This window comes from Cydia splendana, chromosome 13, assembly GCF_910591565.1.
Source record: "Cydia splendana chromosome 13, ilCydSple1.2, whole genome shotgun sequence".
Taxonomy (NCBI): domain Eukaryota; kingdom Metazoa; phylum Arthropoda; class Insecta; order Lepidoptera; family Tortricidae; genus Cydia; species Cydia splendana.
The window spans coordinates 18710634-18724944 of NC_085972.1; the positions used below are offsets into that span (position 1 = coordinate 18710634).

The 14311-nt window shown below is 37.0% G+C and overlaps 1 protein-coding gene across 4 annotated transcripts; it reads left to right on the forward strand.

Annotated features, from left to right (window-relative positions):
- The first annotated feature begins 621 nt into the window (after window positions 1–621).
- On the forward strand, window positions 622–14268 carry LOC134796298 (transformer-2 protein homolog alpha). Of its 4 annotated transcripts, none has more exons than XM_063768381.1 (8): window positions 622–783; window positions 900–1033; window positions 2892–3069; window positions 8217–8345; window positions 9534–9706; window positions 10967–11020; window positions 11445–11572; window positions 13435–14268. In XM_063768381.1, exons 1-8 carry the CDS (start codon window positions 769–771, stop codon window positions 13443–13445), a joined length of 822 nt encoding a protein of 273 aa, XP_063624451.1. In that variant the 5' UTR covers window positions 622–768; the 3' UTR covers window positions 13446–14268. The 4 variants fall into 4 exon arrangements, with proteins under 4 accessions (XP_063624451.1, XP_063624449.1, XP_063624452.1 ...); XM_063768379.1 differs by having other exon boundaries at window positions 13819–14268; XM_063768382.1 differs by having other exon boundaries at window positions 2892–3051; window positions 13819–14268.
- Window positions 14269–14311: the final 43 nt, after the last annotated feature.

The window sequence follows — 14311 nt, forward strand, 5'->3', positions numbered from 1 at the left end:
CACATTTGGCTTCAATTATTTTCAATCACAAGCAAAATATTGAAAGATAATTAATAATTTTAATTTTCACCACGACTTTTTGACAGGACAAGTACCGGCTGAACTGACAGACAATGACATTTGGGTGACTAAACATGGCGGATTTTCGGCCGCATTAGGTATTTACGTATTTTCATGGAACACTTTATGTACGTACTGAAATACTGTCATCTTTTTTTGCTAAGGGTTACAGTGCTGAGTAAAAACGAGATAGATATATATTTATGTGTGTGCCGTCAAAATGGGTGCTATTTCTATAAGCAATTGTACGTATAGAACAATATGTCTTGTCCCTATTATATAGGTCTATGAAGAGAACAGAATACGTTGGGCCCTTGTCGATGACAGCTTCGTTTCGTTAACTGATAAAAATATCTAAGCAGTTTACATTTTCTCATAATTACTAGAATTTAGTAAGTTTTACGTGTAGCTTTCAAATAAAATATAATCTTGTATTGCATAAAAATTGTCTTAACAATCATTGAGCTCTATCTACTAAAATTAAATTATTTTTAGTTGATTTGATTTGCCGCCTTTTACAAAGCGTAGAAACAAAACGTACGAAAGCAAGCGCCAATCCATCGCCAATCGTTGTGCCGCCATTTTGTTTTTCAGTTGGTGTTCACAGTGAGGCGTGCGCGTGTGATATTATTTGGTTTTCTGCGGTTAATAATAGATTAAATACGCGTCAATTGTTTTGCTTTCATTGTACACGCCATAGAGATCATCATGTCGGATCGAGAGGTACTATATTAGCGTATTGTTAGACAATCGTTGGGTACAAGACCGCATGTTTTATTTGGTCGTATTTCGTTTGTTTGCTATATTTACTGACGAGCGTGCCGTTTCCGTGGTTTCAGAGGAGTCGCTCTAGGACTCGGAACGGTTCCCACGAGGCAGCACCTAAACCTCCGACGATGTCGCGGGGCCACAGCCGAAGCCGGTCTCGGACGCCGCCCCCGCCAAAAGCTTCAAGCAGGAAGTATAGAAGCCCGTGAGTACTTATTTGCTTTGTAACACGACTGACCTTCGAGCGCAAACAGTAGATGTAGTGCAATTCTATCGATTTGTAATTAACAGTCATTGAATTACTTATTTTGCATTAATATATTACTAAACGACATGTAACCTCGCTGTCAAGGTTATGTGTGATTTTTGCGTATACTTCATTGCGCAATTTTGCGTGTATTTTAAAATCGTCCTTGTAAACGCGCGTTGTCGCCTAAGAACAACTTGATAACATCAACTGCTATACTGGAATCACTGACCGATCAGTTGTTTTTTCCGTGTTTTAATTCCCATTTTAAATGTAGCTATCAGATTTGTTTACATTCGCAAATTCGAATTCAGTATGTAGTGAAAATAATGAGATATACTTAGTACAATCGTGGTTTGTTTGGTCAATAACAGTAATAATGCTATGGCAACCTGTTTTATCAATAGCTACATTACAAGCACAACCAACCAATTAATATTATGGGCTGATAAGAGTTATGGTGCACAGGATTATAAACATTTTATGTCCAATGTGCCCAGCAGTGGGACGTATATAGGCTGAATTATTATTATTATTATTTATGTCCAATATAAATGGAACTGGTCTGAGTTTTATAAATGTTTGCATAAAAACCTGGGTGTAAGCATATCAAGCCATGGATAAAAAAACTAACCCATGGATCCAAAATTGGATTTAATCTTGCCTGATTTAAACTAAGTTAGTTAATTTGAACTTCCATCTCTCCAAATATATTGTCGGCAGAAAAGTTACCTCTGCGACTGTTAAGGCCTGTCTCCATATTGCGCGGAAAACTATCGAACATTGGCTCGCGAGGCAGCCGCGCGATATTTGCGCATCGATAGTTTGCCGCGCAATATGGAGACAGGCCTTTATGCAATTATATCAATTGAAAATGTATTCAAATTAAAGAACACCCAGAGTGTTTTAGGGTTAAAGTTAATCAAAAATTATTTGTTACTAATTTTTGTTTACCAATCTCTTGCTATGTGTAGACATAGCAAGGTTGAAGACAGAATGGCAGTAGTGTTTGGTGCTCTTAATCTGACCCATTACATAGCTATAATGGCTATCAAGCTCATTATGTTAAATAATAATAGCAGCATGATTCATTAATGTGATAAGAGTTACAATTTTTTCCTTGTCCAAATGTATGTAGGCTAATCAGCATGTTGTAATTATCCTCCTCGTGTTTGTTTTACATAATTTTAATGACTTTTACATTCCATTTGGCTTTTAACATTAACCAATCTATTAGCTAACATATGTGAAGAGCTGTTTTGTAAATTTGTTTAACTATACGAATATTTATTCAGATTGACACAGATATAGCACCGCTTGGTGAAACTTTTAGCTAAGAAAACAAATTCAAAATACATCTTGTTGATGTATGTCATCACATATTCCGTACATTTTATGTTTATAACATATGATTCCTACCAACCAGGGCATGTATACAAGTAGAAGATGAATTTTAAATTTATAATATGGCTGGAAAAAGCTCAACAGAATCAGAATCAGAATTATTTTATTTGCTAACAACGGGAGTCATGGAAATCAAGGGGAGAGGCCTTTGCCCAGCAGTAGGACATTATAACGGGCAATAAAAAAAAAGTAACTACTGTATATATTTACCTAAACTTCAAATATCTTTTTAAATTCTCCAAGTCAATATTTGTTCTGGCAATTGGAGGAAATCATACAAAAACCCAGTACAGTGTATTGTTAAAATTGTTTTCCTAATATATTTTTCCTTGACATTTTCATGCGCCATATATACTCCTATTCCTTCCCAATCCCAGCATGACACTGACCACCCATGTTGCACTGACGCTAGCTCTTGGCCCAGGTCGCGCTCGCGCTCGGGGTCGGCGCGGCGCGGCTACCGCGCGCGCTACTCGCGCTCGCGCTCGCGCTCCTACTCCCCGCGCGGCTCCTACCGCCGCTCCCACAGCCACAGCCCCATGTCCTCGCGCCGCCGCCACCAGGGGGACAGGGTGAGGGTTGCTTCATATGTACGTGAACAATCTTGTGGTGCTAGGCGGCGTGTAACAAACAGAGCGACAGTGACCATACATTTTCTAATGAAAACAGATACATTTTCGTAGTTTTTCAAAATCTCCTTGCTCTGATTTCGAGGTCCAGAAACGTTAGCTAAGAAACTACTTCCCCTTAGGCAGGTTGTAGGCTTGTTTGCCGCAATAGTATAACAAATTAGTTATGATGATCTATACTATAATACTGTTATTTCTAGGTTCTACATCAGTCCTTAGATTTCATCCTTAGATAATTGGTAAATACATAATGTACCTAGCCTAATTTAGTTTATTCTAGACGCATAAATTATTTTGTAGTTGATGAAGGTTATAAATTAGAAATAATTGAATAAAGCATACATTAAACAAGTATTGAATAGATTTTTTGTCAAATACACATGAAGTTATTGCTCATTACTTTCTTATGTAAGAATAGAATACGACCGTGAGAAATTTTCAACAATTTTATTGTTAGCCCTTGAGCCAAAAAATTCTAGCATTACGAAATTGAGTAGATTCACAATTAAATAGACAGAAGTCGTAGAATGTAAAACATGTATATTTTTCAACAATCATAAAAAAAATTGTGACAGAGCATATATCAATTTCTCAGTCCATTTCCCATTTACATACAATAGCAGGTCAGAAGCAATCAAAACAATTGACTCTGTAAGTCACTCTGTAGGATGTTTGTACAGGACATGTTTCACACACAAACAACGGAATGTAATGTATTGGCAACAATTTGTTTTTGGTTTGAAGTGGCACTCTGTTTCTTACACCGAGCTCATGCACGACTTATTTAATTAGATATAATTATAGCTTAAGATTTATTTATTATGTTTATATATTTAAGGTCTGAAAATTATCTGTCAGATAAAGATAACACTCTCTTTTTCTTCTTGCATGTGAAAGAAAGGGTGCAAGCTAAAAGGTTTAAATTAGATATATCCAGCAAAATATTCATTTGACAGTTATAGAAGTTAAACTTTTGTGAACCATTTGAATTTAGTAATTTCACGGTTTTTGTCACGTAAATTAAGCACACTCAATACTTCAAAATGCATACCTCTGAAAATGCCACGCGCAGTGAATAATACGTGAGAAAAACGTAAAATTATGATAATATTTATTTGACAGATTTTTTTATATAATATAGTCCATTTTTTTTCAGAGTAGCAATTTTATAACTTCAAAAGTAGTGATAACTTTTTCTCCAAAATTAAATCGTAGTAACTATGCACTGAATTATAGTGCCGTTTACATATTATTGTATCGCAGTATTAGATATCATAGGAACTTTAACATTTCTGAAGAAAAAGGTAATTACCACTACTTTTGAGGTTAGAAAAATTCTAATCTTAAAAAACGGAGTATAAGTATTAGAGTAGGTATCTAATGTTTATTTTATTTGAACACCACATGCGACCCATCGTATCAGCCTAGTTTCTTTAACCTAGTTTTTCATCGTATGTAGCACAATATAAACTACAAACAGTATGTTAACTAAATTTAACAACATAGTTCCTCGGCGTTTCTTTTCGATAAATTATCGCGAATATTGTGGCGTTTTCGTTGCAGCATAGTTGCTAAAGTTTCTCTATATGTATACTCCTCAATATAGCAAATGATGGCAAATTAATCACAAGGGGGCAATAGAAGTGCTGTGCTCTCGGCCTCTAGGTTAAATAGGGACCCGTCTCGGGCTAAAGCATTTTGCCCGCTATGCCACTATATTTTACGCCTAGGGATTTGCCGACGGAAAATTTCCACATTTAATAATACATGCTGATCGAAATTTTCCGTTTCCAAAGTAAATATTTCCTTAATATCCTATAAAATTTTCCTGCGATTTCCGACAACTTTTCCAAGTTTTTTGCAAATTTCCGCTACTTGCACATCTGTAGTTACGCCACTGGTCTGGTTATTATCAGAAATGTTTGCCACCGTATGTTTCCTTGTGTGAGCAAAACAGCGCTTTGTGTGAAGCTGTTTGTTTGTAGTTTATATACTGCTTCCCGTATTTTGTAACTGTAGTAGATCCACTTTGCGCGCATTATTATTTCACGAAGCTTGTATGTTGGCTTAGTCTCCACTAGTATTTTGACAAACACATTTTTGAACCGAGCAATGCATTTAATAATACCTTTTGTTTTCAGCAGCTGCAGAAGGCAGGAGCCTTAAGATAAGATTGATGTCGTGTTCCTTTGCAGCTTTTATTGAATTTTATAGAATTCTGGAGACATAAATATATAGCTTTATTAGTAAGGTCAATACGGGTAACGGGCGTGTTTACAGATTCATTAATGTTTATTGCGAGTTCTTACATTTTCTACAAAAAGCAAGTAACAAGTAGCAGTATGTACCAGTGTTGGGCATTCAAGAATAAAATCATTATTTGAATAAGAATTCGTAGGAATAAAATCATCTCGATTTTATTCCCGTCAAAAATATTCAAATAATTTTGGTCAGGAATAATTCGTATGAGAAAAAATTGAATGAGAATAACTTATTCTTAATCAAATAAATATAATCATGATTTTTAATTGAAATAATATTCCACGAATAAAAATGTAGTTCGGGTACCGTATAGGTACTAATTACGTATAGTTAGGTAGATGTAATAGTACTTAGTCTCTTGTCTAATTTATACCTATTTTATGGAATAAAATCTTACAAATTGACTGTCGCATAACGCATAGTTTCAGTAACCGTATTATTTTTAATTTAGTAATCAAATCATTAGGTTCAATTTAACTGGTCTAGGGGCCTAGCCAAGATGCCAATCGTTTGCGCTCCGATAACGAAGCGCTTTGTCTCTATCACTCTTACATATTAGTGCGATAGAGAGACGGAGGTAGCGTTTCGTTGAAGTAGCGCAACCCATTGGCATGTTGGCTACGCACTCAAGGTGCCTAGCCAAGATGCCAATTTTTGTTTTTTATTTAATAATCAAATCATCAGGTAAATTTAACCGTTCTGGGGGCCTAGTCAACATGCCAATCGCTTGCGCTCCAACAACAAAGCGCTTTCTGTTTCTATCACTCTTACATATTAGTGCGATAGAGAGACAGAGATAGAGTTTTGTTGTCGTAGCGCAAACGATTGGCATATTGGCTACGAACCCAAGGAACCTAGCCAAGATGACAATTTTTGTTTTTAATTTAATAACCAAATCATTAGGTAAATTTAGCTGTTCTGGAGACCTAACCAACATGCCAATCGCTTGCGCTCCAACAACTAAGCGCTTTCTGTCTCTATCACTCTTACATATTAGTGCGATAGAGCGACAAAGATAGCATTTGTTGTCGTAGCGCAAACGTTTGGCATGTTGGCTACGCTCCCAATGTGCCTAGCCAAGATGCCAATTTTTTGTTTTTATTTTAATAACCATACATTGGGTATAGCTGTTCTGGGGGCCTAGCCAACATGCCAATCGCTTGCGCTCCAACAACGAAGCGCTTTCTGTCTCTATCACTCTTACATATTAGTGCGATAGAGAGACAGAGATAGCGTTTCGTTGTCGTAGCGCAAAAGATTGGCATGTTGGCTATGCACCCAAGATGCCTAGCCAAGATGACAATTTTTGTTTCTAATTTAATAACCAACCCTTGAACAGCTAAATTGTACCCAAATATTTGGTTATTAAATTAAAAACAAAAATTGACATCTTGGCTAGGCACCTTGGGTGCGTAGCCAATATGCCAATCGTTTGCGCTACGAGAACGAAACGGTATCTCTGTCCCTCTATCGCACTAATATGTAAGAGTGATAGAGACAGAAAGTGCTTCGTTGTCGGAGCACATACGATTGGCATCTTGGCTAGGCCCCCAGAAAAGCTAAATTTACTTAATGATTTGGTTATTAAATTAAAAACAAAAATTGTCATCTTCGCTTAGCACCTTGGGTGCGTAGCCAACATGCCAATCGTTTGCGCTACGACAACGAAACGCTATCTCTGTCTCTCTATTGCACTAATATGTAAGAGTGATAGAGACAGAAAGCGCTAAAAACAGCTAAATTGTGCCTAATGATTTGGTTATTAAATTAAAAACAAAAATTGGCATCTTATATATAAGTGCGATAGAGAGACAGAAAGAGCGCTTCGTTGTCGGAGTGCAAACTATTGGCATAATGGCTAGGCCCCCAGAACAGCTAAATTGTATCCAAAGATTTGGTTATTAAATTAAAAACAAAAATTGTCATCTTTGCTTAGCACCTTGGGTGCGTAGCCAACATGCCAATCGTTTGCGCTACGACAACGAAACGCTATCTCTGTCTCTCTTTTGCACTAATATGTAAGAGTGATAGAGACAGAAAGCGCTAAAAGCAGCTAAATTGTACCTAATGATTTGGTTATTAAATTAAAAACAAAAATTGGCATCTTAGCTAGGTACCCAATCGTTTGCGCTACGAGTGCTACGACAACGAAACGCTATCTGTCTCTGTATCGTACTAATATGTAAGAGTGATAGAGAGAGAATATGCGCAACTCTACGGAGCGTCAACGTTTGGCATGTTGGCTAAGCACCCTGATCGGATGATAGAACTAGATAGCGTATAGCGGAACTCTTCAATGTGTACTATACCTAAACTATAGTAACAAATATCAAATCAATCCGACTTTTAAATAGAAGGGTGAAAATCAACTTACAAAATTTAACCAAATGTACTACAAAAATTAACTTAATTCTAAATAACATTTTAATTGAATAAAACCTTAGTTAGAATAGCCTCACTTCTAGAATAATTATTCTGTTTTTTATTCCGCATTTAAAATAAGAGTCACATGATTTATTTACCTTAATTTTATTCTAAAATAACTAGTGCAAGAATTATTCTAATTCAAATTGATTTGAATAAGAATAAAATTTCTGTTTTTATTCTTATTCTTATTCAAGTTAATTTTTGCCCAACTCTGGTATGTACGACCTCGCAATAAACACTAATCAATGTGTACACAGGTCAATTTGAAGGTCAGTCACACTTACCCGTATGCCGCACTTACCGGAATTAGGTGTTATTCAGCACTCATATTAGCTGTAACTCAGGCATTTTCGAACCTCATGATCATGACTTTTAGAAGCTGCAAAGCTTTTGGTAATGCTCCTGTAACTTGTCTACAGGAAAACCCGACGCCGTCGCGGTGCCTGGGGATCTTTGGGCTCAGTCTGTACACTACGGAGCAACAGATCAATCACATCTTCTCTAAATATGGGCCGGTGGAGAAAGTGCAAGTTGTCATAGATGCTAAGGTGAGATACACACATTTTTTATGAATAACCTTATTTATAGAAAAAACGCAGTAGGTACAAAGACTGATGCGCGCGATTGCAACCCAATATCAACATTTGTGCATTCCGTCAAGGTTCACAATGACGCGCACCGCACGATAGGCGTGGCGTAGAAAAGTGCATTCATTACAAGTCAATCAATGAAGTCAATTCAACAATAACGTCAATTTGTAATAAAAAAAAAACCGGACAAGTGCGAGTCGGACTCGCCCACCGAGGGTTCCGTACTTTTTAGTATTTGTTGTTATAGCGGCAACAGAAATACATCATCTGCGAAAATTTCAACTGTCTAGCTATCACGGTTCGTGAGATACAGCCTGGTGACAGACGGACGGACGGACAGCGGAGTCTTAGTAATAGGGTCCCGTTTTACCCTTTGGGTATGGATCCCTAAAAATGAAGAACCTGTGGCTTTTGACTCGAGACCATTACTGTCAACCAGATTAGCCCAAATACTCCTTATTCATTTTTATTTCATGTTGTTGTTCTTTGGAAATAGGTAGGTACATATTTATTGTTTATGCATATGATATAGATCTATAAATGACTACAGAAATAGAAATTTGCAAGTTACACGTTCGGAAGTAAAATGGGGAACGGTCATGTTTAGAATAAGGAATCAACGAAAACAATGCAAAGAAAACGCGACAAATACTTCTTGTGCTGTGTGATGCGGCCATTAAGTGGGGGACCATTAGTGCCCACCTATTAGTGCATCTAGACATTGACATGCGACCTACCCATTAGTACAGTGATCTATCATGTGACTTTTTGCGTGATAATGAAAACTAAGCTACAATAGGTAGATGTGGGGTGGTCACTGATAATTGTGTGACTTTTTCTAGGTAAAGCGATTTTTTATCATATGGAAAAAAATCTACTTGATACATCGCAGTTCTAGATACCGATAACACTGGCATAGGAACTGAACATAATTATCTAGACCCTACAGAAGTCCGCTTATCTGTTACATTGAGGTTTTTTGGCCCTTAAAGCTTTTGGTCCGGAAAAAGGAAGAGGGAATGCCGATGGTCTGGCCGCGACCCTGCTCTTGTACGCAAGATCCTAATATCGTACTCATCACTGACTTATTTGTTTTAAAAACAATTTTTCTTCTTAGCCACCCGTTTATAAAGTTATTTAATACAGACGGGGCGATCCCGAGGCTTCTGCTTCGTATACTACGAGTCCCAGGACGACGCGAAGGTGGCCAAGAACGAGTGCACCGGCATGGAGATAGACGGGCGTCGCATCCGAGTGGACTACTCCATCACGCAGCGCGCGCACACGCCCACGCCCGGCATCTACATGGGCAAACCTACGTGAGTACTACTTTAGTTGGTAGTAGGGTGACTGCTATATTATTGGCCACTACATACGAACTGGCCATTCATAACAATAATGCTTCAATTGGCTTGTTTCTTTCTGATTTGTTAGGAGTGGCCAAACACTATGCAGTGGGCAATAACTATAGCAGTCACCCTAAGTCTTTTCTATATTGACCTTTGAAATCCCCTAATTAGAAAAAAAAATACATTGAAATGTTCTTAGGATTTGACGGGTTAACTAATGATCTAGGACTAGATAATTGTTAAACTATATTGGATAGGGACATGAGTGGAAATTAAGCGTAACAGGGAATAATGATATCAAAAATTTGATATGCATCTCTTGTTGCCCTCCCGGGATACCATAGAATCCATGGGCGTACCCAGCATTTTTTAAACTTTTTAAAGGGTGGGGCAGAAATAGGGTTACGTGCCTTAATTGTTCCTAAAAATTTTTAGCTTCTCGTCAGACCACAGACCAAGGTGGGGCAACTGCCCCACCGTGGGTACGCCTATGATAGAATCAGAGAACAAACTACACATTTGTAACTATGTATATGTAATTGAAAGATAGCAGAGGTAAATAATTAGAGGCACAATCAGATGATCTATATAGTAGCAAAAAGCGACTGATTCACCAATGTGATAGCAATTATAAACAAAATTATTGTGTAGTATCGTCACAACAACTCATACACAATGCTGTCCAATGTATAATCATATCGTACATCTATAATAGCCACATGTCTCCTTTGAATTGGTATCCAACATGAAATGTTTCCGTAAACCTATTTTTCGCGAAGCCCCTATGTGTTGGTAGATTAATGAGCAGATTTAGAGTGAGACAGCCAAAAGTTTAGCTGGATTACTAAAGGCCTGTTCGTACATTGTGTTGTAGACGGGTTTATTAACTGTCAGCTTTTTCTTCACATTTTGAGAAAAATTGACATAAGAATAACCAATATAACCATCTAAATAAAATTTTGAACGATAAGCACAATCGAAATAGGACAAACCTCTGAATCTCTAGAACAGTCGTGAAATTTGGTATTTATATAAATTAAAGGTCTCGTTTTCATGTCCACACGCTATTTGACATTTGGGGACCTCAAGGAACCGTAGCTATCTTGGATTTTTTTTTCTTTTTTGTTAATTTTCTCTTTTGTGTTTGTGCTTACGAATAAATTATTTCTATTCTATTTAAAGTGCTTGTGTGCAACTGTGCATTCGATTGAGTTTAATCTTTGTTTATAGTGTGAGCGGTCGAGGTGATAACGGCTACGACAGGCGAGGGCGAGGGGATAGAGAGTAAGTTATATCATTTATTTTCAATTCTAGTTTAATCTTAGATGTAGATTAGGGTGACTGCTATAGTAATTGGCGACTCTTAAGAGTGAGACTTCTATTGTCTTGTTTATTTCTGATTTGTAAAGAGTGGCCAGTGCCTATATAGAAGTCGCTCTACTAACATTTAGGGGCCGATATTTTCTTTATGCATCATTTAGTATTTAGTTGTTAAGTATAAAGTGTTGTTTCATAACATTCACTTAACATTCGCTTGCCATAAGGACGCTCTGACGGCTTATTCGTATAAGAATTAGATTTCAAGTCAAATGAAGGGGCTCTCTCTATCTTTTTTTTTCATAATGTCAATATCTAGACAGGAAAATGGAGACTACGTTTGTATGGAGAACCGATCGTCACTTTCCTCTTAACACTCTTTCCCTTACAGCGACTACTACTACCGCGGCGGCGGCTACCGCGAGCGCGACTACTACCACCGCTCGTACCGCCACCGCTCGCCGTCGCCGCACTACCGCCGCTCGCGCCGCTACGAGCGCGAGCGCTCCTACTCGCCGCGTAAGTCTTATTATGAACGATAGATACCCCCCCTCCCCCCTTACTGTCCCCCAGTTACTATCCATTGGTTACATAGTGTTGTGAGTTAAGTCATGGTTGAATGTTAAAAACTAGTTGTCAAGACTAAGGGACAGATGCAACGATCACAAAAGATGGACTGATCAACGCCACTTATCAAGTCAACTAAGAAATTTACCGTATAATAAAATTTAGCGAACGTTTTAGTGGTGACAGACGGTTTGGTGCAAGCTAGCCATTGTAGTAAAAAAGAGATTTTATAATTTTGTGAATCGGTCATGGTTTAAACTACAACACTATATAGATCATGTGTCAATGCTGTGGCTCTGTAGTCTAGTTCGCCTAACGCTAGGACTCTCGCAGTTTTAAACAAATATATATATTTTTAAATGTTTGGTTTTAAATAGCTGAGCAGCTAGCAAGCCAGCAAATATTTAGCCATTACACTATAAGTTAACAAAGCCAGGAATGTCACTTAAACCTGTAGTTTATACTGATATCATTGTTAACTTTCTTGAAAAGTGCCATAGTTATCCTTGAAAACCATTTGTAGCAAAAATAAATGTGCCTAAATATATTAGCTATGTAATCAATTACAAAACTCCACTATTACATTATCTCCGTGTTGAAAAGACAATATTTTATTATAATGTTATCATTATAGCAAGCTATTTTAAAAATTCCAATATAATTTCTACAATGACACAAGCTATAAATACAATAATGACTATGTGAGTCCTGGCGTTTACATTACTCTACGCTTTTTCTAGTAAATTAATTCTGTAAATATACAGTTACATTTTAGTTAGCTCATATGTTTTTATAGTATTGCTAGGTACAACCAATGCAATCATAAACTAGCCAATACAATCAGTCTGTGCATGTCGTTATCGATGTCATAAAATGTCTGAACAAATAACATTTCCTACTTGGTTTACCGCTGTACCCATGCTTGTTTCTTTAAACAGTTATATTACGCGCATAAGTTGATTATAGTATATACCAAGTCCACAAATTGTTAAGGAAGGAAACATGTTAAACTCAACTGAAATTACCATAGTACCACCATGAACATTGTTAACTGACAACTTTTAAACCTAACAGACATGAAGTCCATAATTCTTTTATCTTAGTACTTAGTACCAAATCGACATATGCGCGTACTATTAAAATTGATAGGAGTTGTTAATCGGTATTCGGTAATTAATAATTGTGTAAGATGAATAATTTTACAACATACCTATGTGAAGGTTTTACCTGTTTATTTTCTATCTTGTTCTGCTTGGCATGTTATAATATCAATGCACTTAAACATACATTCAAATCTTTGGTAAGAAAATTGTCATTGCATGGAGCCACAGCAATTAGTTGTTGAAATATGATCTATCTAAGATTTTTGAACTTCCAACATATGCCTAAAACAGGCATATTTATTCCTTACGGTCAAGTGAGATGGAGTAAAAGAACATATTAATTTTCCACTTTTTCCTTTTACCCCATTTTAACTTTGTGAAAAATTATAAATTATTATGCGAGCCAAAGAAAATTGGTAGTGTGACTTTATAGTAATATCAAATAAGACATTGTAATAAAAAAACGATGTCTATAATGCGCTCAGACATACCAAATTTTTATTTTGTATAATTGTTAAGCCTAAGTTTAATTCATTTTCTCATTACAAATGGTGCTTGTCCATCAGTTGAAAGTGTAGAAACCATATAAGTATAAACGATAGTTGAATAATGAATAGTTGGCAGTACAATTGGCAGACAAGCACCAGTGATGACTGCCGCGTCTCACCCATGCCATGAACACCCTGGTTACTCCCCTCTTTGACTTTGCAGGTCGTTATTAATAGTTCCGTGATGCTGAGGTCAACTTCATAGCATAGATTTTGATACAACCCTCCCCAATGTATCGCTGGCCTCCTTTGTGCATTTAAACGGTTTCTGCGTAGGCCGGCGTAGTTTATCGAATATTGTTAATTTGATATGACTTTTGTAAATAAAATTGATTTAATATCGATCGTTCGCCACGATCGCGCGCTCTGATGTCCAGTCAACGAGAGGAACTCGTTTTTGTTTTAACATTAGACGCGATGCTGAAAGGGTCTAGATGTAAGTTAGTCTGTAACGCCCCCGCCGGGGCATAGTTGCCTCTAGGTTGTAAAATTATAACTAATAAAGTTTTAACACTAAGTCTAATATTGATTTTGTTTGTTTGAAAAGGTATTGAAACAAGAAGTAAAGGATGAAGTTCCTTGAAACTAACTGTGTTGAAGTTTTGAAAATGTTTGATTGAAAAGTCCTTTCGAAATGGAAAATCCCGACCGGTTGGTGGGTGCCGATACAACAGCTCGGTGCCGAAGCGAAGCTTTCGGAAAATGTTGGCAAATGTCGAAGCGAAAAGAATATGATCGAGTCGGCGGCGTAAAGTAGGCAGCGACACTGGCGGGAGCGCAGATCATATTCTTATCAAACGACAACTAACTATCAAGTCTAAGCATCCACTTCTTTAACCTACTTTTCAACGTGATCTTTTTGCATTTTTCAGAGACATAGTATGTATTTAAATATAATTATATATCGAAGTATTGAGTATGACATCATATTTCACATTCTCTAGTGTAGACTTGTGTTGTGAGCGACTTGTTAATAAACATTAGTTTTGTAATGTCATTATGGTTCTTCATTCAGTCTGTCCCACCTGTTCTTGTCCAAC